General features: G+C 52.4%; 1 protein-coding gene across 5 annotated transcripts in view; it reads right to left on the reverse strand.

Moving 5' to 3' along the window:
- ZBTB7C (zinc finger and BTB domain containing 7C) overlaps nt 1-21,827 on the reverse strand; it is a 301,513-nt gene continuing 279,686 nt past the window's right edge. For all 5 annotated transcript variants that reach the window (XM_058277645.2, XM_071208553.1, XM_058277643.2 and 2 more), the window contains 2 exons: nt 19,321-20,547; nt 1-2,966 (listed from right to left, as the gene is read on the reverse strand). In XM_058277645.2, coding sequence (XP_058133628.1) covers nt 2,315-2,966; nt 19,321-20,531 — 1,863 coding nt within the window. In that variant the 5' untranslated portion in view covers nt 20,532-20,547 and the 3' untranslated portion in view covers nt 1-2,314. The remainder of the gene's footprint in view (nt 2,967-19,320; nt 20,548-21,827) is intronic.

A 21,827-nucleotide genomic window follows, 5' to 3' on the forward strand; every position in this document is an offset into this window, starting at 1 on the left:
TGCGACTCTCAATATAATTTAATCAAGTCAGTTAATACTGTTTAATAAATAGGCCAGAAAATTAGCTGAGAGTTTGACTTGGCAGGATGTGGCGTGCAACCAAAGTTATGGAAGATTGTCCCTTGAATCACTAAGGCAAACTTTGTTGAGTGTCATTTTACATAGAGCAATCACATAAAAAAGAATTATAAATAGAAAAAATTCCAAAGTTCTCCCACAGACAGACAGGGAAATTGAAACATCAAAAAAAAAAAGTTTAAAACAAAACAAAAACACAACAACCCCTCCCCCCACAACCCATTTGCTTCAAGTTCTTCTTGATCATACAGTACTCAGCGTCTTTGGATATTTTACAATGGACAACTCCAAAGGGAAGCTAAGAAAAAACAAAAAGAACTAACCAGTCATCTGAACAATTGAGTTTATAAGAAGTCATTCATTACCTTTACAAAATAAAAACCAAAGCCCCCCCTGCCACTGGATTCTACTTCCTTTTTCTCTTGTAAGGTATGGCTCGGCCCCCGGCTCAGGGGGGACATGGGCACGCTGGCTGGTGTGTCCCACAGGCAAGTGTCTGAAATGGAGCCAGGAATCTGGGGCGGTGGTCCAGGCGTGTGACTTCTGAAAACAGAGGGTGTCAGGAAGTGACCGTGTGTGCCTGGAACGGCGTCGGGTGTACACTGGGCAGCTGTGAGAGGGAAAGAGTCTGGAGGCTTCTCTGGCCTTTTTGTTTGCGTATGGGTGTGTTTGCTCGGGAAAAAGCCAAGGCAACAGGAAGAGCAGAAGTCTCTTGCGCCACCCCAGTTCCAGGATTGGGGACCCCGACTCTGGGCCCTCTCTGCGGATGACCGTGAATGTTCCTGCAGAGCCTCCTCTCTGGGCTACTGAGAAACAAAACCAAACTCAGAAAGAAAAAGGAGTGAAGGGATGGGAAGAGCGAAGGTCAGGAGGCCACGGGCCAGCACAGCTGTCCTCCTTCCCAGGACCTGCTGCAAACTCAAGAACCAGGAGGGAGTGTGGACATCGAACCTCACGATGAGCCAAGAGCTTCTCCCCGAGCCCCAGCCCCTGTGCCTGGAGAGTCAAGGCCAACGCTCTGGCTTCATCCTGGGGGCTGGGCTGGAGGGTGTTCACACACAGCCAAGGGGGTAACCGCCGACCACGCCAAGGCCCTGAGAAAGCCACCACTCCAAATGCGAGCAGAGAACGCCCGGGAGCCAGGGGTTTTGTTTCGCTTTTTGAGGAACCAGGTGGAGGGAGGCAGTTGCCAACTGTTACATGAAGAGGTGTTCCCGTCCCTCTGACGGTGGCCCCGAGTCCCAAGAGACTCTGTGCAGCATGAGAGGGGGGCATGGGGATGGGTCAGCGCTAAAGAGTGTTCCCCAGCAGTCTAGACCCCGCCGGTGGCCTGCCGGGAAGGGGGGCAGCTGCTGAGGCTGAGTGAGGGTGCCCCACCCGCTTTCCCCAGCCGGTCCTGTGCGGCCGGCCACGTTTCTCACCTGCGCTGATGGAGAGGCGGCGGCCATAACACTAAATCCAGTAAGACAAACTTTTATCAGGGACTCTTGGAGTAAAAAGCCCCTACCCTCCCAAAGACTGTCTTTGGGGGAATAGGGGAGCACGTGCGAGGGCGTGGAGAGAGCAGGACCTCAATCACCAGCCCCCTTTCCTGGTGGGGTGGACCCGAGGCACAGAGGGCTGACTTGTCCACGGTCCCAGGTGAAGGGGGAAACGGGCCAGGACTCAAGCAGCCTCGATCCCGACTCCAGGGGGGCCTTCCTGCCACCAGGGACATTACCTGGCAGGTGGGCATTTTCCAAAAGGACCCAGGGGACACCTGGGGTCTGTAAAGCGACCGATCAGAGCAGTGTCTGCTGGGACTCACTGCCTGAGCGTGGGGCTCAACCAGATGTGAGCCCCAGGCCTGGCCTCCACCTGGTTCTGTCTGGGCTGCCGCCTGGCCAAACCGCCCCCTCCACCTGGCCCCACAGGTGCACCCACGCGCTCCTAGGTGCCCGGCGGGGGCCCCTCTTCTGCGGAATGGGCTCGAGCGAGTCACTGTGAATGCCAGAGCTGGCCAGGGAGAGGTGAGACCTCGGGTTCCAGACCCTTGGGGAGGACATGCTGCATCTCAGACACCAGCAGGAGGGAGGCAGCTGCCACAGGGGGCCTGGAAAATACCATTGCTGCTATTTTTTTTTTTTCCCATTTTCCCTGTTTGTTTTTTTAAAATAAGTTCAGACCTCTTGGGTGGGGCAGGGCGGGCCTGGTGGGAGAGGGGCCGGGCTGTGGCCCGGGGCTGACAAGGCCCAGCTTAGTTGTTGGCTTCAGACATGGAGGCCATGTGGTTGAGGCCCGCGAGCCCCGGGAGGCCGGCCAGGCCCGCGGCCCACGGGTCAGGCAGCGGGAAGTAGGGCCGCGCCGCGGCCACGTTCTCCGCCAGCGCGAAGGCCAGGAGGCCGCCCGCGTTCCGCTCGGCCTCCAGCTGGGCGCGCCCGAACAGCTTCATCTGCGTCTCCTCGAACTGCCGCTCGAGCTCCTGCAGGCTCAGCGCGCCCTTGGGCGCCGCCAGGAAGTGCTTGGCGGGGCTGGGGCCCGGGAGGCACACGGCGGCGCCGCCCAGGTGGCCGCCCACCTCGCCCAGCGCGGGCGGCATGACGAAGGCCGCCTTGTCGGGGGCCGGGCTGCCCGGGCCGAAGAGCAGGCTGGCGGCCCTCCAGGCGGCCGGCTTGCGGCCGCGCCGGGGCCGCGCCATGCGGCAGCTCTGGCGCTTGATGTGGCGGTGCAGGTGGTCGGAGCGCGTGAAGCTCTTGTAGCAGAACTCGCACTGGTAGGGCCGCACACCCGTGTGGATGCGCATGTGGTTCTTAAGGTCATAGTTGTGCACGAACTTGGCGTTGCAGTGGATGCACAGGTAGGGCCGCTCCCCTGTGTGCTTCCGCATGTGGATCTTCAGCTTGTCCTGCCTGCAACACAGAGCCAGCGGGTCAGTCCTGGCATGAAACATTAGCAACCGCTCCTACCTCCCATGCTTTCCCTTCCCCTGGAACCTGCTGGGGCTCCCTACTACCACAAGGCCAGACCTCAAGAAGGAAGTCCAGGTGGAGCTACCTTCAACAGCTGCCCTGCCCTAAACAGGTGTGGCCTCTCATTGGATTAGGGGGATAGTGATGGAGGGAGGCCAAAATGAAGCATTGCCCTGGGCTTCCTCCACTCCAGAACTCCTTTCACACACGCAAGCTCATAGCGGGGAAGCTAACCCCCCTTTAAAAAAAAAATCAGGGGTCCATTTCACACACAAGAAAATAGACTGGCTGTGGATACATGTCCCTGCAAGGCAGCGATCTGTCCTTTGTCCTCTGATGGGGCAGTGACGTGTCCTGATACTGGACTGCACTTTACTCTCATGCCCACATCCTCCAGGCATGTGTTTGCCCAAAGGCCCTAGTCCGATTCTAACCCCCTGGTTGGCTGGGTTCTGTCTGTCCACAACTCATCAGGGTCCGGGGCACACGTTGTTCAAGTCTCCTGCACGGTGGTTTCTTATTCTAAGCCCTGGTTTCTCCTCTTTGTCTGCAGACAATTTCAGGGTTTATAAAAGAGCCAGGTGCAACAAGAATGCAGCCTAATCCAGGGCAAAGCTTTTCAGGGCTTAAGCGGTATTATTCAGAGGCAAGTATGGTATAGGCGAGGGGCCCCACTGGGGGCCTGGGAGCCCCTGCTCCAGGTGCAGACCCACCACTACCTTGCTGGGTGGCGTTAGACAAGGTACTTAACTTCTCTGGGCAGAGATGAAGCTAGAGCCACACAATCAATTCTCATTGTCCAGGGCTGTTGAGGAGAATCTGACGTCACAATGTTGTTTCCCTAAAGCCTGAGCAAGTTGCCTTTCAGCCGGGCTGAGGTGGAGCCCCCCTGCGCTGCAGGAATCCCTCATCTCACCCCGCATCCTTCCCCAGCCCGCCCGCAGGCCAGGAAGCTCTTTGTCCAGCCTCCCACCTCCTCCCTGCAGGTGTGGCTTGGGTGGAGCATCTGCCTGTAATTTGAGACTGAGGTTTGAGGTCGGATCAGATATGGAGCCCAGACGTCCTCCCTAAGATGACTGGCCAGATTTAAGCCCCGCGCAACACAAACCCCGGGCCGCGGGGTCTTGGGTTCCTGGTGTTCTTCGGCCACTAGAGGGCTCCCTGGCTCTCATTTTCGGGAACAGTTCTCCACGGGCGGGGCAGGCTGAGAAGGGACGGTCCTTTGAACACAGGCAGGAACCCGGGGAGGAAGCCCAGAGGACAACCCCTTCTGCCTGTGCCCCCCTTGGGAGGTGGAGGTCGGCTGGGTAGCAGGGAGGAGGAAAGCTACTCCCCTTCCCACACCCCATAACCTGCCGCCAGGATGCCTGTACCTGCCCGGACACCCCATAACCTCCCCTCCCCTGGTTGTATCTGTAACCTGGATTTCATCCAGAAGGTTGGATTTTTATAACAGTGCAGTCACACAGTATTCGTCCTTCTGTGCCTGGCTTGCTTTGCTCAACATAATGTCCTCCACATTCACCCATGTTGTATGTTTTTTTTTTTTTTTAAAGATTTATTTTATTTTATTTAATTTCCCCCCCTCCCCTGGTTGTCTGTTCTTGGTGTCTATTTGCTGCGTCTTGTTTCTTTGTCAACTTCTGTTGTCGTCATTGGCACGGGAAGTGTGGGCGGCGCCATTCCTGGGCAGGCTGCTCGTTCTTTTCACGCTGGGCGGCTTTCCTCACGGGCGCACTCCTTGCGCGTGGGGCTCCCCCACGCGGGGGACACCCTTGCGTGGCGCGGCACTGCGCATGGCCAGCTCCACACGGGTCAAGGAGGCCCGGGGTTTGAACCTCGGACCTCCCATATGGTAGACGGACGCCCTAACCACTGGGCCAAAGTCCGTTTCCCGATGTTGTATGTTTTATGACTTCATTGCATCTTATAGCTGCATAATATTCCATTGTGTGTATACACCACAGTTCATTTATCTGTTCGTTGGTTGATAAACACCTAGGTCGTTTTCATCTTTTAGCAATTGTGCATAACACCTCTATGAAAATCAGTGTGCAGATGTCTGTTCGTGTCACTGCTCTCAGTTCTTCTGCATATATACCTAGCAGTGGTATTGCAGGGTCATGTGGCAAATCTATATTCAACTTCTTTAGGAACTGCCAAGCAGTCCTCCACAGTGGCTGTACCATTCTACATCCCCACCAACAGTAAGTGTTCCTGTCTCTCCACATCCTCTCCAACACTTGTAGTTTTCTGTCTTTTTAATAATGACCATTCTACTAGGTGTGAAATGATATTTCATTGTAGCTTTGATTTGCATTTCCCTAATCCCTAGTGATGTTAAACATTTTTTCTCGTATTTTTCATGATTTGTATTTCTTCTTTGGACAAATGCCTATTCAACTTTTTTGCCCCTCCCCCCCCCTTTTAGCTACCAGGACTGGGGATTGAACCCGGGACCTCATATGTGGGAGGCTGGCACTCAACCAATGAGTCACATTGGCTCCTTGGAGTTGGTTTTTTCCACTTGTTTGCTTGTTGCTTGTTTTTGTTTTCTAGGAGGCACTGAGACCTCCCACATAGGAGGCAGGTGCTCAACTGCTTGAGCCACACCCGCTCCCTTGTTTGTCTTTTTATTGTTGAGTTGAAGCATCTCTTCATATATCATGGATAGAAAACGCTTATCAGATATGTGATTTCCAAATATTTTCTTCCATTAAGTCGGCTGCCTTTTTACCCTTTAGACAAAGTCCTTTGAGGTACAAAAGAGTTTAATTTTGAGGAGGTACCATTTATCTGTTTTTTCTTTTGTTCATGCTTTGGGTGTAAGACCCAAGAAACCACCACCTACCACAAGATCTTGAAGATGTTTCCCTATATTTTCCTCTAGTACTTTTATGGTAATTGCTTTTATATTTAGGTCTTTGATCCATTTTGAGTTAATTTTTGTCTAAGGAGTGAGACAGGGGTCCTGTTTCATTCTTTTGGTTATAGATATCAGTTCTTCCACCACTGTTTGTTGAAGAGACTGTTTTGACCCATAAACATGGACTTGGTAGGTTTGTCAAACACCAGTTGGCCATAGAGGTGAGGGTTTATTTCTGGAATCTCAATTCTATTTCATTGGTTAGTGTGTCTATCATTATGTCAATACCATGCTGTTTGACCCCTGTACCTTTGTATATTTCAAGGTCAGGCAGGGAAAGTCCTCCCACATCGCTGCTCTCTTTTAGAATGCTTTTGGCTATTCGGGTGCACTTTCCCTTTCAAATAAATTAAGTAATTGCCTTTTTTATTTTTGTAAGGTAGGCTCTTGGAATTTTGATAGGGTAAAGATTGACATCTTCTTTGATAGTTAGTCTTCCAGTCCATAAACACAGGATGTCTTTCAATTTGTTTAGGTCTTCTTTGATTTTTTTTAACATTGTTTCCTAGTTTGTTGAATATAGATCCTGTACTTCTTTGGTTAAACTGATTCCTATGTATTTGAGTCTTTTTGTTGCTATTGTAAATGGTATTTTTTTTTCCTGATTTCCTCCTCAGATTGTTCAATGATAGTGTTCAGAAACATTACTGTTGACCTCGTATCCTGCCACTTTGCTGAAATTGTTCATTAGCTTGAGTAGCTTTGTTGCAGACATTTCAGAATTTTCTAATGTCATTCATAAATGGTAGAGTGTTACTTCCTCTTTTCCTATTTGGATGCTGTTTATTATTTTTTTCTTGTCTAATTGCTGGAGCTAGAACTTCTAGCAGAATACTGTATTCAATATCATTCACTTGTTCAACACTTGTTCCCAATCTTAGAGGGAAAGCTTTCAACCTTTCTCAATTGAGTATGATGATGATTGTGGATTTTCCATATATATACCCTTTATCATATTGAGGAATTTTCCTTCTATTCCTATCTTTTGAAGTGTTTTTTATCAAGAAAGGATGCTGGCTTTTGTTAAATGCCTTTTCTGCATCAATCAAGGTGATGATGCAGATTTTTCCCTTCAACTTGTTAATGTGGTGTAGTAAGTTAATTGATCTTCTTACGTTGTACCAACCTTGCATACCAGGAATAAATCCCACTTGTTCATGGTGTATAATGCTTTTGATATGATGTTGTATTTTATTACTTGCAAGTATTTTGTTGAGAATTTTTCTCATCTATATTCATTAGAGAGATTGATCTGTAACTTTCTTTTCTTGTAGTATCTTTATCTGGTTTTGTTATTAGGGTGATGTTGTCTTCATAAAATGTTTTGGGTAATTTTCCCTCCTCTTTAACTTTTTGGAAGAGTTTAAACAGGATTGGTGTTAATTCTTCTCAAAATGCCTGGTAGAATTCACCTGTGAAGCCATCTGATCCTGTACTTTTGTTGGGAGATTTTTGATGACTGATTCAATCTCCTTAAATGTAAATGGTTTGTTGAGATATTCTATTTCTTGTAGAGTCAGTGTAGGTTATGCATTTCTAGGAATTTTTCCATTTCATCTAGGTTGTCTAGTTTGTTGGTACACAGTTTCTCATAATATTCTCTTATGATCCTTTTATTTCTTTGGGGTCAATCATAACTTTCTCCTTTCATTTCTGATCTTATATATTTGTATCTTTTCTCTTTTTTCCCCCACTAGTCTAGCTAAGGGTTTGTTGATTTTATTAATCTCAAAGCACCAGCTTTTGGTTGTTTCTCTACTTTTTAAAATTTTTGGTCTCATTTTCATTTATTTCTACTCTAATCTTTATTTTTTCCCCTCTGCTTGCTTTGGGATTGGTTTGTTGTTCTTTTTCTAGTTTCTCCAGTTCAGTTAGATCTTTGATTTTAGCACTTTCTTCTTTTTTAATATAGGCATTAAAGGCTATAAATTTCCCTCTCAGCACTGCCTTTACTGTATCCCATAAGCTTTGATAAGTTCTGGTCTCATTTCACTTATCTAAATGTATTTACTAATTTTACTCACAATTTCTTCTTTGACCCACTGATTGTTTAGGTGTGTGTTGTTTAGTCTTCACACAACAGCGAATTTTCCCCTTTCCCATCCATTATTGATTTCCAGTTTCATTCCATTATGATCTGAAAAGGGTGCTTTGTATAATTTCAAGCTTTTTATATTTATTGAGAATTGCCTTGTGACCAAACATGTGATCTCTCCTGGAGAAAGATTCATGAACACTTGAGAAGAATGTATATCCTGTTGATGTGGGATGCAACATTCTGTACATGTCCGTTAGGTCTAGCTTATTTATCATATTGTTAAATTTCTCTGTTTCTTTGTTGATCAGTCTGGTTGTTCTATCTAATGATATGAGTGGTGTGTTGAAGTCTCCAACTAATATTGTAGAGATGTCAGTTTCTCCCTTCATTTTCTTTTTATTACCTCTCCTTGTGTCTTGCTTGCTGTCTGCTCTCTGTCTCCATTCGCTGTGCATTCTTCTGTCTGTATTTATTTTTATTTATTCCCCTCCCTTGCGGCTTGTTTGTTGTTTTTGCTCTCTGCGTCCATTCACTGCACTCTTCTGTGTTTTTTACTTATCTTCCTTTTTTGTTGCATCACCTTGCTGAGTCGGCTCTCTGCAGCACTTGTGGGCCGGTGGCACTCTGCAGCGCTTGTGGGCCAGCGGCTCTCCGTGGCATGTGGGTGAGCCTGCCTTTGCAAGGAGGCCCCGGGACGTGAACCCAGGGCCTCCCATATGGTAGATGGGAGCCCAACTGATTGAACCACAGCTACTTCCCCCTCTCCCTTCAGTTTTGCTAGAGTTTGCCCCATGTATTTTGGGGCACCCTGGTTAGGTGCATAGAATTTATGACTGTTCTTTTTTCCTGGTGGATTGTCCTTTTTATTAATATATAATGGCCTTCTGAATCTCTTCTAACTTTTTTTTCATTTAAAGTATGTTGTGTCTGATATTAGTATAGCTACACATGCTCTTTTTTGGTTATTGTTTGTGTGGATCTTTTTCCAACCTTTTACTTTCAGCTGGTTTGTATCCTTGGTTCTAAGGTGAGTCTCTTGTAGGTAGCATATGGAAGGCTCACATTTTTAAAATCCATTCTGTCAGCCTATATCTTTTTTTTTTAAGATTTATTTTATTTATTTATATCCCTCTTTTCATTTGCGCTCGCTGTCTGTTCTCTCTGTCAGTTTGTTGTGTGCTCTCTGTGTCTGCTCAACTTCTTTTTCAGAGGCATTGGCAACCAAACCCAGGACCTCCCATGTGGGAGGGAGGTACCCAATGGCTTGAGCCACCTCCACTCCCACTTGTGTCTCTCATTGTAGTTCCTCATTGTGTCTTTTTGTTACATCAGCTTGCCATGTCAACCTATCGCATCAGCTTGCTGTCTTGCACGTCTTCTTTAGGAGGCACTGGGAACCAAACCCGGGACCAACTGCTTAAGCCACATCCACTTCCAAGCCTATATCTTTTCATTGGGGAGTTTAATCCATTCACATTCAATGATATTACTGTAAATGAATTATTTGCTTCCACCATTTTATTCTCTGGTTTTAAATGTCATCTTATTTTCTTCCGTCCTTTACTCTTTCAGCTTTCCTTTCTGCTATTCTTGCCTTCTATACTCCCCTCCAAGCCTCTCTCTCCTGACCTTTTTTGGGGGTGAGGGCAGTGAGGCTCCCTTTAATACTTCCTGCAAAGGCAGATTCTTTTTTATGAATGCTCTTAGTTTTGTTTTGTTTTGTTTTTTAGTGAATATTCACCTTCATATTTGAAGGACAATTTTGCTGGATAAATAATTCTCAGCTGGCAATTTTTCTCTTTCAGTATCCTAATCATATCACACCACTGGCTTCTCTCCTCCATGGTTTCTGATGTGAAATCCACACTAAGTCTCACTGGGCATCCCCTGTATATGATGGTTTGTTTCTCCCTTGCTACTCTCAGAATTTTCTCTTTATCTTTAATGTTTGACATTCAGAGTAGTATGTGTCCTAGAGTATTTGATTTATTCTGAATGGGGCATGCTGCAATTCTTGGTCATGCAAATTCATTTCCTTCATGAGAGTTAGGAAAATTTCAGTCATTATTTCTTTAAATACTCTTTCTGCTCCCTTCCTTCTCTTCTTCTGGAACTCACATGATACACATGTTGTTGTTGTGTTCTGTGTTATTCAACTCCCTGAGTCCCTGCTCAATTTTTCCAGTCTTTTCTTTCTTTTCAATTTCAGCTGTTCTGTATTCTACATCACTTATTCTTTCTTCTATCATTTTGAGTCTGCTGTTGTATGCCTTGAATGTGTTTTTTTTATCTCACCTATCATGTCTTTCCTTCCCATGAGCTGTTATTTTTCTATTCAGGTTTTCAAATTCTTCTTTGTGCTCACTCAGTGTCTTCTAATGTCCTTTATCTCTTTAGCCATACTCTATTTCAACTCATTAATTTGATTTTGGGAGTTTTTATGAATCTTGTTGATTAGTTGTCTCAAATCCTGTGTTTCATCTGGGCCTTTGATATATCCCTTTGCTTGAGCCACTTCTATTTTCTTAGTATGGCTTGTAATATTTTGCTGACGACTAGGCATCTGATTATGATGGTGAGTTTACTCTGATGTTCCATTTCTTTCTTTCATAGGATTTAGGTGCAGGAGGCTGTATGTTACTGATGTTTTTTGATTTTTGATTCAACCAGTTCTAGGTTTTAGGATTATCTCTGTTAACTGCTCAAATCTGGGCCGTGAACCCAGTAATGGGCCGTGGACCTGCATCCAAAGTCCTTAGGGAGGGAGGCTGTAAAGGCATGAAAAGATGCTCTTATTTACTTTTAATTTCCTCACATGCACTTCCTTGGTCTACCAGTAGATGGTGCAATTCAGCAGCCTTCCAGTTTAAAGCCTGATCAGAGTGTGTTCCTGGCAACAATGGCTGCAACAATGTGACAGAGGATCCTGCCTGGAGGCAATTCAGAGCCTCCCAATTCAAACTTCCTCATAGGCTGTTCTCCAACTTTTGCTGGTGGCCACCTCCCTTTTCCTGGGTAGGAAATTCTTCCTCTCCCCTCTTTGTCCTCAACAACCAGTCCCGGCCAGGAGGGAGGGTGATTGAGAGGGTTGGATCTCTTTAGTTCCATGCTGGCGCTCAAGGCAAACAATGGCATGGCCCTACCTGGCCTGGAAAGGCTCATGGGACACAGCGTAACAAATTTGTGGGTCAAAAGCTGAATCAGCCTTAGGCTGTGCCCTTCTCTCTCTCTTTTCCTGGAGCGGTAGGTCCCTGTGGCCCCCTCTGTCTGTAGCCACCAGCCTGAGGCTGGAGAATTAAAAATTATCTGCTTGCAGGGTGGGGGAAGAGCACTGGTTATGCAGCTGCAGTTTCTACCCACAGTCTTTCCACTGAGATTTTTTTTCCTGTGCCCATCTGTTTTCGGGGTGGTGTCCAGCCTTCCCCTGCTGTTCAAAACCCTAGAACATTTTTGTCCAGGACCTTTCTGCCTATCCTCTAGCTATTTTTGGCAGGGAGAGAAGAGAGTCCTGTGTCTTTCTAATCCACCATCTTCCCAGAAGTAGAGTAGATTATTGCATTTTTGAGCACAGCCTTAGCGGGCACCTAGGTCAGTTGGTCTTAAACTTGAATTGTTATCAGGATTGGATAAAACACAGATTTCTGGGTCCTGCTCCCAGAGATTCTGGTTTAGTAGGTGTGTAGTGGGGCTCGAGGATTTGCATTTCCAGGAAGTTCCCGGATGCTGTTGCTGCTCTGTTGGCCACACTGAGTACTCTGACCCAGCTAATCCTTCACGCTGCAGGTAGGCAGATGGGTCAAAGAGGAGGGTGGCAGAACTGGACCTCGAACTTTCCTAGAATTGTACTGCCACCCAAATAAAAAGGTAGGGTGGTGTGCACAGTGCCAGGTGCACCCCTCTAGCAATGCCACCTCACAGTCCTGAGAGGCAAGCCTTGGGAATCCACAGATTCTGCCATCTCTGATGGAAGCACCAGGGCTGGGTGAGCTAGGCACACTCAGACTTGCAGAGGGTTCAGCTCAGAGTCTTCGGCAGGGCTCGAAATGCATTACTGCATTTAATCCTCACCAGAGCCTTAAGGGGTAGGTTTTAAAATTACAATTACAATGACTAGTAATACTGACCTTCAGGCCCCTCTCACATCGCAGGCAATGCAAATGTTAAATCTTCAAATGTCAAGGGCCTACAATAAATATCCACAATAAACTTCTCCTAAATGTCTCATTACAGCCTCTAAAATAAATTACATTTCGGCAGCTATCAGCCCAAGTGTGTGAGAAGCACCGGGAGGATGACAGCGACTTCCTTTTATTGTGTGCCCACCATGAATGAGCGAATGTGCTTTCAGTGACCCTGAGAGGTGGTGCACTGTCCTCATGTCGACAGAAGAGATGAAGTCTCAAAGAAGTCAAGCAGCCTTCCTGAAGGTGTCCTGCAGGTGAGGGGCAAAGGGACCTGGAGAGCCACCTGGGTGTGGCTTGCTGGCGTGCTGTCTTGACTCTCAGCCTGGGGCCTGCACGGGCCACCTCAGAAAGCACAGACGGGAACAGTCAAAGCAGGGCCTTCAGAACCAGCTTCCTGCCTCTGGGCCCAGGAGCCTGGGGCACGGCCAGGGGAGGGCTCAGCTCTTGGCAGAAACTGTCTTTTCCTAATGGAGACTTTTTGTGGGAGTGGGATACTGTGGGCAAAGCGAACAATAAGTTAGTCCTGGGAAAAAACGTAGAGATCAGCTAGCTTACTAGGAGTGTGTTAACACACTTTGATTCACAGTCCAAGCCAGTGGGGCTCAGTAACTTGGATTATTGGCAGTAAGCTTCCCAGGAGCTTGAAAAGACCAATCTAATCCTGCTCTCTCATTTAAAGGATAAGGAAGCTATGGACCAGAGAGGGAATGGCTGTCTGAGGTCGCACAGCCTCCTCCTTTGAGAGCATAATACACATGTGCACGGGCAGGGTGGGGCCTGGCGCCAGGCACTGCAAGAACCGGATGGAGCCCCTTGGCTGCCCTGAGCTGCAGTTTCCTGACCTATTATTAGTGGGAGCTGGGGTGCCCCATTTTGACCTCTGGTGTTCTGTATTTGCATCTGGATAACGGGATTATTCGGAATCTCTTTCTGGATTGGATCTGCTTGTGGAGGCACATGCGTTTGATTGGAATTGTTTCCAGTCTGACCCTCAGGAGCTGAGCTCTTTGTCACGTCCCTTCAGGCGTGGGGTCCGGGGATCCTGATTAAAATCTCCCAAGGAACCCTTCCCCTAGGCCTGCGTGCTGATTGACTCCTGAGCATGGCCTTCAAGGCTCCTCACAAGCTCCACCCGATCTACCTCGGCAGCCCCAGCCCCTGCGCTGCACCCAGGCTCCCTCTGGCTGACACCCAGAGCAGGCCCGGCGCTGTCCGGCTTTGTGTCTTTGAGCACCTGCATGGGCGGGGCTGCCGGGTCCCTGGAGCAGAGCCAGCCCCCCGGGAGGGCAGGTGCTCATCAGTGCTGCCTCCCTCTCCCTGCTGTGCAAATCAGGCTGGGTCGGCAGCGCTCCGTCCTGAGGGCCATTCCCGGGGTCCGGGCCCAGGTGCCAGCGTGTGTCCTCATGCCTGCCCAGCCCCCTCCTCCCCGATCATCTTGTCTGTGTTCATTCTTGCCGTTTGCCCTGCCTGAAATGTCTCCCACCTGAAATCCTCCAATCCTTCAAGGCCATACTCAAGGGCAGTCTTCCACAAACCCTTTCCTGTTCACCCAGGCATCATCCTCTACACTGACCTTCCAGAGCCCTGTGACCTTGAATGCGGCACCTGTCCGCACCATCTGCCTCTGTCCCCAATGATCCTGTATTTGTCAGCAATGTCCTCACAGCAGGCCATGGATCCTGCCTGGGAGGGCAAGACTATCTTCTACACTCGCATTGTCCACGGCCTTGCTTAGACTGCACAGGTGCTCAGGAAACACCAGATGAGTGACCGGTGTTCTCATTCTGTGATGAGAGGAGCAGCTGGTGGAGTGCCCGGGAGCCTCATGGACTCACGGAGGCCTTGGACCTGGGACACTTACAGCCTGTTAGCGAGCCTTTGATGCCCTTTGTAGAATTGGACACTGGCTAGGGAGTCGGGACAGTGGCCTTTTGGGCAGCACTCCGCAAACTCTACGTGCAAGTCAGCACCCCTTCCCGCCTTGCGGAGGTGAGCACTGACACCCGCCTGTTTAGAGGCTGCCTTTGCAAGGGCTGCCTTGGCTTTCAGCGTGCACGCTGTCGCCAGGGCAAGGGCCACCAAGCGTGCGGCCCCCTTGGCCACCCCACATCCTCACGGCGGCGTTGCCCTGTCCCTGGCTCCTGGAACCCTGTCTTGTTGGGAGTGTAGGCAGGGAGAGGAGGAGGGAGGCAGCAGATTCAGGGGAAGGCAGCAGCCAGGGTGAAAAAGGAAGCTGGGTGTGTGCACACGCTTCTCAACAGTCCCCATTCCCCTGGACCGGACGCTCCCTGCGCACCAGGCGGCACCGTGCTGACGCCCATTCTGCGCAGGAAGTCGTGCTGCCATTGTTCCCACGGGGAAGCAGAGGCAAGGGAAGGGGCAGCCGGGGGATCAGCACTCACCTCATCCTGGGCACTGTGCCAGGGGTCATCAACCGGAGCACCCTTAGGGAGTGCCTCATATTACACATGGGGAAACTGAGGCCCAGAGAAGGGAGGAGACCGGGCCCAGGTCCCACAGCTAGTTAGTGGCAGAACCAGACCATGAACTGGGTCTCCTGATTACCACCCAGTGTTCCTTCCCAAACACCACCATCTGCTGAGAGACGTGCACTCCCCCATTCGTTCCTCCAGCATCACTTATCGAGTGCAGGTGCCGCTTGCTCCAGCCCTGGATGGTCTGGGACCTGCTTTGACAGCGTCTGTAGCACTGAAGCTGCCAGGCACTTCTGTGCTCCGTACAGGGCACAAGACTGACTGCAGAGGAGGTGCTTGTGGCACGTTTGTTGATTGACCCATGTCAGTGGGGCCAATTCTCTCCTCAGTTCTAAATCCTCCTCAGCCCCTTGGTCCTGCTCTGCGCCTGCCATTTCATTCCTTTTCCCTTCATTAGAGATCCAGCCAGGGTCACATGCACCTAAGCCTCGATCTGCATTGCTCCCTCGGCCTCCGAGATCTCATCTTTGGGAAAGATGTGCAAGTTCCCGTAGCTCACCCCAAGGGAAAGGACAGGGCTTTGGAGTCTTGGTCTCAGGTCCACTGCCCCTCCATAAAAGCTCCCAATCAGCATAATGCTTTCCCAGCAGCAGCCACCCAGACTTCTGGGTAACCCGATGGTCTGAGACAAACTTTCTTCCTGCTACCAATGCTAATGATATTACATTCCCTTAATAAGGCTCCCAGAGCTGCCAGGAGTAGGAGGACTACAAAGAAAATAAAGGAAGGGAAAAGGCTGGGCTCCCGGGCTTGTTTGGAGAGCAGACAGCCTGACTGTCAGGATGGACGGAGCGATCAGTGTTTGGCTTGTCCTTGAGGCAGGGCGTTGGGAGATGCAATCGTGGCCTTTTGGGATGCAGGTAGAGAATTCAGCAGACAGCAGTGAAATCAGGCCTCCCAGAGTGCAGTGGTTGTGCACCCCTTCCCAGGATGGCATGCCCTCCGAGGGACCCCGCTGTCTCGGGGCCTGGCCTCGTCTCATAATCATAATTGCCCTCGCTCTGTGCCCCACTCCCATGGCCTGAGCGCCTCTGTGAGCCAGGCTGTGGCTGGGACACAGAGCCTGGAGGAGGTGTCATGGCACAGCCCTGCTCTCTCGCAGCTCCTGTACGGGGGGCTTGGTGGGGGACTAGGAGGAGGGAGACTGAGAGGCCTTCATGGGGCGGGGGCCAGGCCCAGGTGGCTGAGCTTGGGGCAGCAAGGGGCGCAGAGGGTTGGCTGTGATGTGGGGGGGCAGGTAGGCACCCACAAGTGGAGCAGAGTGCAAGAGCCTTCCCAACTGCCCCATCCCAGCGGCCACCTCTGGCAGGACACGTGGGGTCCCTGATGAGCAGAGTCCAGACTCCCCCTGTCCTTTGTCCTCGAGCTGTCCCTCTGTCCTAAGCCAGAGCCAGCGGGGCCGGCTTGGCAGGAGCTGCCCCTGTGTAACCAGCGCAGGTACCCGGCTTTCTCAGGAAGAAAACGGTTACCAGGCTGAGGGAGTGTGAGCACAGATGCCCACTGGGTGGGGGTGGGGAGGTGAATCCGAGCCAAGCAATTATGGGGTGACCAGATCTAGGAGGGGCCAAAGACCCAGTGTGGCTGAAGCCTTTCATGGGGGAGGGTGTTTCACATCTGGAAGAGTCCGATGGCGGGGCGACCACTGGGACTGGCTGGAAATCAGGAGCAGACTCAGAGGTTAAGGCTCCTAACACCAGGCCGGCAGACAACCCTGGAGAGTGAGAGAATGAAAGCAGCGGCCAGGGCCTTGGGTGCAAGGGCGTCTGCTGGGGCGACCCCCATGCCCAGGGGGCTGCGGTTGCTGAAGACACTAGGAAGGTGGACCCACAGGGTCTGGAATTCTGGGGTGGGCATCTGAGGCCAAAGCCCTGCTCTGTACGCTGGCCCAAGGGGTCCCGGCGACTCAGAGCCTGGGCCAAAGGGCCGCCTTGGAGGGGAAGGGCGGGCCGAGGGGTGGACGGTTGGACCGAGGCCTTGCTAGAGCTCGGTGAAGGAAGAGCTTGGGCCTCAGGGGCAGACTCCTGCTGGGGCAAAGTTCCCAAGGGGAGGACTGGGAGGCAGCCGCTCCGGGGCCCCTCTCTGGCCTCCGGGGGGTGCAAAGGGCATTGGGAGACCCAGTCTCACCTTGCAAGGGAGGCCAGGAATTCTGAGCCAAAGAGGCAGCCCCGCTGCTTCAGGTGGCTGTTGGAAGGCCACCAGGTATGGAAGAAGAGGGTGTTAGGGACCTCGGTGGGTGGGGAGGTGGATTTAGCTGAAACCAAGCCCCCAAGGCAAGGCTGCAAGGGGCCTTGGCTACAGAGAGCATTGTGGGAAACACAACCTGCACAGGTCAGGGTGGGGCCTTGAGGCCAGAGAAGATTCCTGATAGGGCACAGTGCCAGAGAGGGGTGAAGAGTAAGGAAGCAGTGGTCTGCAGAATGGAGCAGGTGGGTGTGGGGGACCCCTATCCTTAACCACAGGCTCCAGTGGGAGCTAAAGCGGGCCCCCCCCCCATGTGTGGCAGCCCCGAAATGCTGCCCCAGGGCTTCCTCTGCTGCTGGGAAGGGTAGGACCAAGAACATCTCGGATGCTTGTCCGGAGGGTCACAGCCCAGCGGGAGCTGAGCGGGGGAGGTGCCCATGGAGGGGGGAATGCAGCTGCTACTGCCGGGGGCGGGGGGGCCCACGGGCTGTCATTCTGCTGAGCAGGAGCAGTCAACGGAGGGAGGCAGGACAGACGGGTGGCCGGACCTGCCCCACGAAGGGCCTCAGGCCAGGAGGGGGTGGTGAGACTGCAGACACGGAGGCCACCCTGAGTGGTCATCAGGAATGTGCTGGGAGGGAGGACTCTGGAATGTAAATGTCCTGGGCCACACGGCTTGGCCGCCTGAGCAGGCACTAGCGTGGGGAGGGCGGGCCTCTGTAGAGTCTGACCAAGTCGAGAAAAAAGGGAAGGCAGGGCCCACGGCTGCCCAGACCTGGTGTGGGCCCCGCAGGAAGGACACTGGTCCCAGGGAGCAGAGAGGGCAGGGAGGGCAGGGAGATGGGGGCCGGGGTGGGCTCACTGTGTGCGCCCCTGGGGCGAGCAGACCTGGGTCTCCCTCCAGGGAAAGGTGTTCCCAGTTGACTGGGAAGAGGTAGGCCCGACAGGCATGGAAATTAGGGAGGTGGTCCCGGGACAGGCCGGAGAGAGCGCCGAGGCCCATTTGGCGTCTTGCTTTCTGGCCTGGGAAGTCTTGAAAGGCCCTCCCAGGGGGCTGAGAGTCACGCTGGAGAGGGCCCTAATGGAGGACAAGGGACCTGGACTTGGAACTGGGACTGTTTCCCTCCAGCTTTTCACCCTTCTGTCACTCGCTGGCTTGTTGAGGCATTCCCCCCGGCCCTGTGGGGCTGAGGACGGCGGCGCCATCGGCGAGGGAGGTACCTCGGGTGCTCTGAGGCCAGCGGCTCTAGGGCATTACCAGGGGCAGAGCGCCCTGAGGCCAGCAGCTCCGGGCAGCTCACCTCAGAGAGGAAGGGACCGCCTGGTACAGGGCGCCCTGCCCCTCTGCAGGAGGAGACCATCCCTCCACAGTCACCTGGGAGGGGTCCTGCGGACGCGTTCCCTCGTGAAGCAGCTGGGAGGCGAGGCCCCAAGGCCACCTCCGAAACCGTCAGTGCTGTCCTTCAAAGCAGTCGCTAGAGGAGCTTCAGGGCTACTTCAGCAATGCCACTGGCGCCTGAAAACATTTCTGGGACTCCCCACTGGCAATGCCGAGCAGCGTTTCCTAACCACAAGAGAGCAGGCCCATGATAGAACTCGTCTTTTTTTTTTTTTTTCCCTAAAACGTTTGTCCTTGATTGGCTATCCAACCCCCTTTTCTGTTATGTGCAGAAAAGGCACATAACAGATGTTTGCTGAACGGCGTGGAGTCTCTGAAAGATGAAAGGTTTATAATGTATCGGTTTCAAATGCCTTTGATAATGACATAAATGGACTCTCTTCCTAATACGGAGAGTTAAAGGGGAAGGACGTAACTGCAGGCCCATCCTCCAGGTCTAACGCAAAAGTGACTGGGGGGCCTCCGGGGGCCTCTGCAGTGTCTTCATCACAGACTTTGCTGTCACTCACCCACTGGGGTTCAAGTCCCAGCCCTGCCATTTACCAGCTGCCCTTACTAGTGGCCACCTGGCCTCCCTCTGGAAACAAAGGTGCCCAGTCCTCCACCTTGCCAGGGCACGGCTGGGGGTGGGAACGTGCTTGCGGAAGGCACGCAGGGCAGGCCCTGGAGTGCAGCACACGCTAAATAAAGGTTTGCTGGGGCCACTTCGAATAAATTAGAGGGGCCGTACTCGATTGGGGATCTTCAAACTGGGTCCCATGGGCCCCTGGATTTGCAGGGAGGAAGGGGATAGGGAGGCCACGCAAGCCAGGAGCTGGGGGCCCTCGCCTGAGTCTTCAACAGAATAGCTCTTTTTGGTTTTATATCTGGAGCTCCATCTAGTATCGTAGTTGAGACTATGCGTCAGCCCTCTAAAGAGTTTTTAAAAATCACTGCACCCAGCATCCCTTCCAGCAAGGCATGCGGCGTGTCTAGGATCCCGGCGGGCCTTCCCTGGACCGGCTCTCTCCCACCCCTGCCCTCCGCCAGCCCCTGCGCCGCCCGCCGCCCCCCGGGCTGCTGGACGCCCACCTGGTGAAGCGGACCTCGCAGATGGTGCACATGTATGGCTTCTCCCCAGTGTGGGTCCTCATGTGCCGCGGCAGCTTCCCAGCCCCCATGATGACCTTGTGGCAGATGGGGCACTGCTGCGAGGCCTTGGGTTTCAGCTTGCGCTCCTCCACCAGCGGCCAGGGCGGGAAGAGGCCGCCCAGGTGGGTGGCACTCAGGAAGTTGAGATAGGCACCATAGTCGGTCTCCGCCTTGATGGGGCCCAGCGGCCCCCCGGGGAGGTCAGGGAACATGTCCTTGAAGAAGTCGTTGGGGAAGGGGGGCGGGGGCGGCGGGGGCAGCTCCTCCTTCTCTTCCTCCTTGATCTTCCGGTTCTTGATGACCAGGTCCAGTGGCCCACTCTCCAGGGGCTGCTCGGGCAGCTGGGCAAAGGCACCCAAGTCCCCCGGCCAGAGGTGCGGGAAGAAGTCCGGGGCGAACGGGGACAAGGAGGGCCTCCTGTCGGGGAGGTTGGCTTTGGGGTACAGGTTCTCCCTCAGCAGAGATTCAATGGAGAAGTCCCGGATCACCCCCAGGTGGCCGGGGCTGCCGGCCTGGAAGGAATCGGGGAAGTCCCTGGGCGGGTCGGAATAGGCCTTCTCTGTGAGGTGGTCCGCTTTGGAAGGGCTTTGGTGGCAGTTGATGTCCTGGGGGTCAGGCAAGTTTTCCTGGTCAGCGAAATCCTCTGTGTCGTCATCGTCCTCCTCCTCCTCTTCCTCCTCCTCCTCCTCGTCCTCCTCATCCTCGTCGTCGTCCTCGTCGTCGTCGTCATCCTCCTTGTCGTCCTCCTCCCCGCCGTCCCCCCCGGGCTCCATGATCTCCAGGCACACGTTCACGATGCACTGGATCTCCAGCATCCTGGCGGCGTTGAGGATGTGCTTGACGTTGGAGGCGGTGATGGTGAGCGTGGAGGTGTAGGCGAATTCCAGGATGGCGGCCAGAGCCTCGGGCTGGACAAAGTCGATCTCGTAGACGTAGGGCTGGCTGGCGAGGGTGCCGGCCGTGAAGAGCTTCTTGAAGTACTTGCTGCAGGCGGCCAGGACGGAGCGGTGCGTGCGGTACTCCTGCTCCTGCACCACCAGGAGCACGTCGCAGAGCAGGCCATCGTGCCGCTGCTCGTTGAGGCTGCACAGGACCTCGCTGCTGTGGTTGGGGAAGGGAATGCCGATGAGCTCGTCGATGCCATTGGCCATGTTCTCAGCCAGAGCCCTGCAGGGACACACAGAGGGGAAGACCGGGGTTAGAGAACAGGGCCCTGGGAGGGGACGCTGGACCACCGGGGCCAGACCGGGGGGCTGGCTCACCCACCCCGCTCCCTGCTGCTGCTTGCCTCCACAGCCTTTGCTGCAGGCATCACCTCCTTCCCCCACCAGAACAACTCCCCGACCTCTCGGCGTCTTCAAATCACACCCCCAACTTGAGCCCCACTCAAACAGCTGGGGCTTTTCATTGTAACCCTGGGCTCTTTGCTCTCGCCCCTTTGGCGTTATGCTTCTCACCAGGCAGCAGGCATAGGCTGTCCTGTGGAAGCTCCCCCCAAAGACAAAGGAGGAATATTCTCGCAGGGCTCAGGGCTCCTGATGAGCAAATGCTTTGGCTTCTTCCACGACTCCCTGACTCCATAGTGGACTAACATTTCGCACTGGCTACTAGGAAGCTTAAAGCCCACCTTGTGGCCCGTGCCACACTTTCAGCAAGGGCATGGGGGACCTGAGGCATATGTTTTGCTTCCTGGTCTGATTCTTGGCTTCATCTTAGTTTCCTTTCGCTTGCGATCAATCCTTGATCTTTCTTTTTCTTTTCAATCCTATAAATGTAGTTCTGTGAGGCGTTTCACGGATAAATAAAAATTGATGTTCAATATTATGAGCATGTGCGTTGTTGGTTTATCATGGCTGTTTTCTGGTACTCTCATGAAAATACAAAGCCCGGAGGGGAGCAGCTTGCTTTGCGACACCTCGTGTGTATGTATATTATACCCGCAATGTGGCCAGTGGTAGGCGGCAGGGAAGAGTAGTGCAGAGCTCATCGGGCATCCCCCTCTCTGCAGGAAGCAGCCATCCTTTTATCCTAAAGTTGTTTTCCTTACGAAGAACTCCCAGCCCAAGTTAGCATCTTCAGTCTGGATAAAAACTGGTCTCATTTTTTTATGTCAGATCACATAAGGCTCTTCTATTCATCAAAAGTAAAAAATGGGGGGAATGTGGCCCCTGGATGAAGCCTGCAGAGGCCTGGCCCTCACCCTGGTGCTGTTAGAGTTGGGAAGAAATGAAAAGAGAAGTGCAACCCAAAAGCCTCCAGCTGGACGGGAAGAGCTCTGGGGTCCCCATACGTTTCTCTGGGGAGTTTCTCCCTGAGAAGGCAGGTGTGAGAGGTGGGCGTGGGGGTGGGGAGGAGAGCCAGGCCCATGACATCCACTCCGAGTGCTGCCTCGAGGCACCTGGGAGTGGTCTGGCATACGGGGTGCTGGGTGCTCCCCCACCCCTTCT

This window comes from Dasypus novemcinctus, chromosome 16 (assembly GCF_030445035.2).
Source record: "Dasypus novemcinctus isolate mDasNov1 chromosome 16, mDasNov1.1.hap2, whole genome shotgun sequence".
Classification (NCBI taxonomy): Eukaryota; Metazoa; Chordata; class Mammalia; order Cingulata; family Dasypodidae; genus Dasypus; species Dasypus novemcinctus.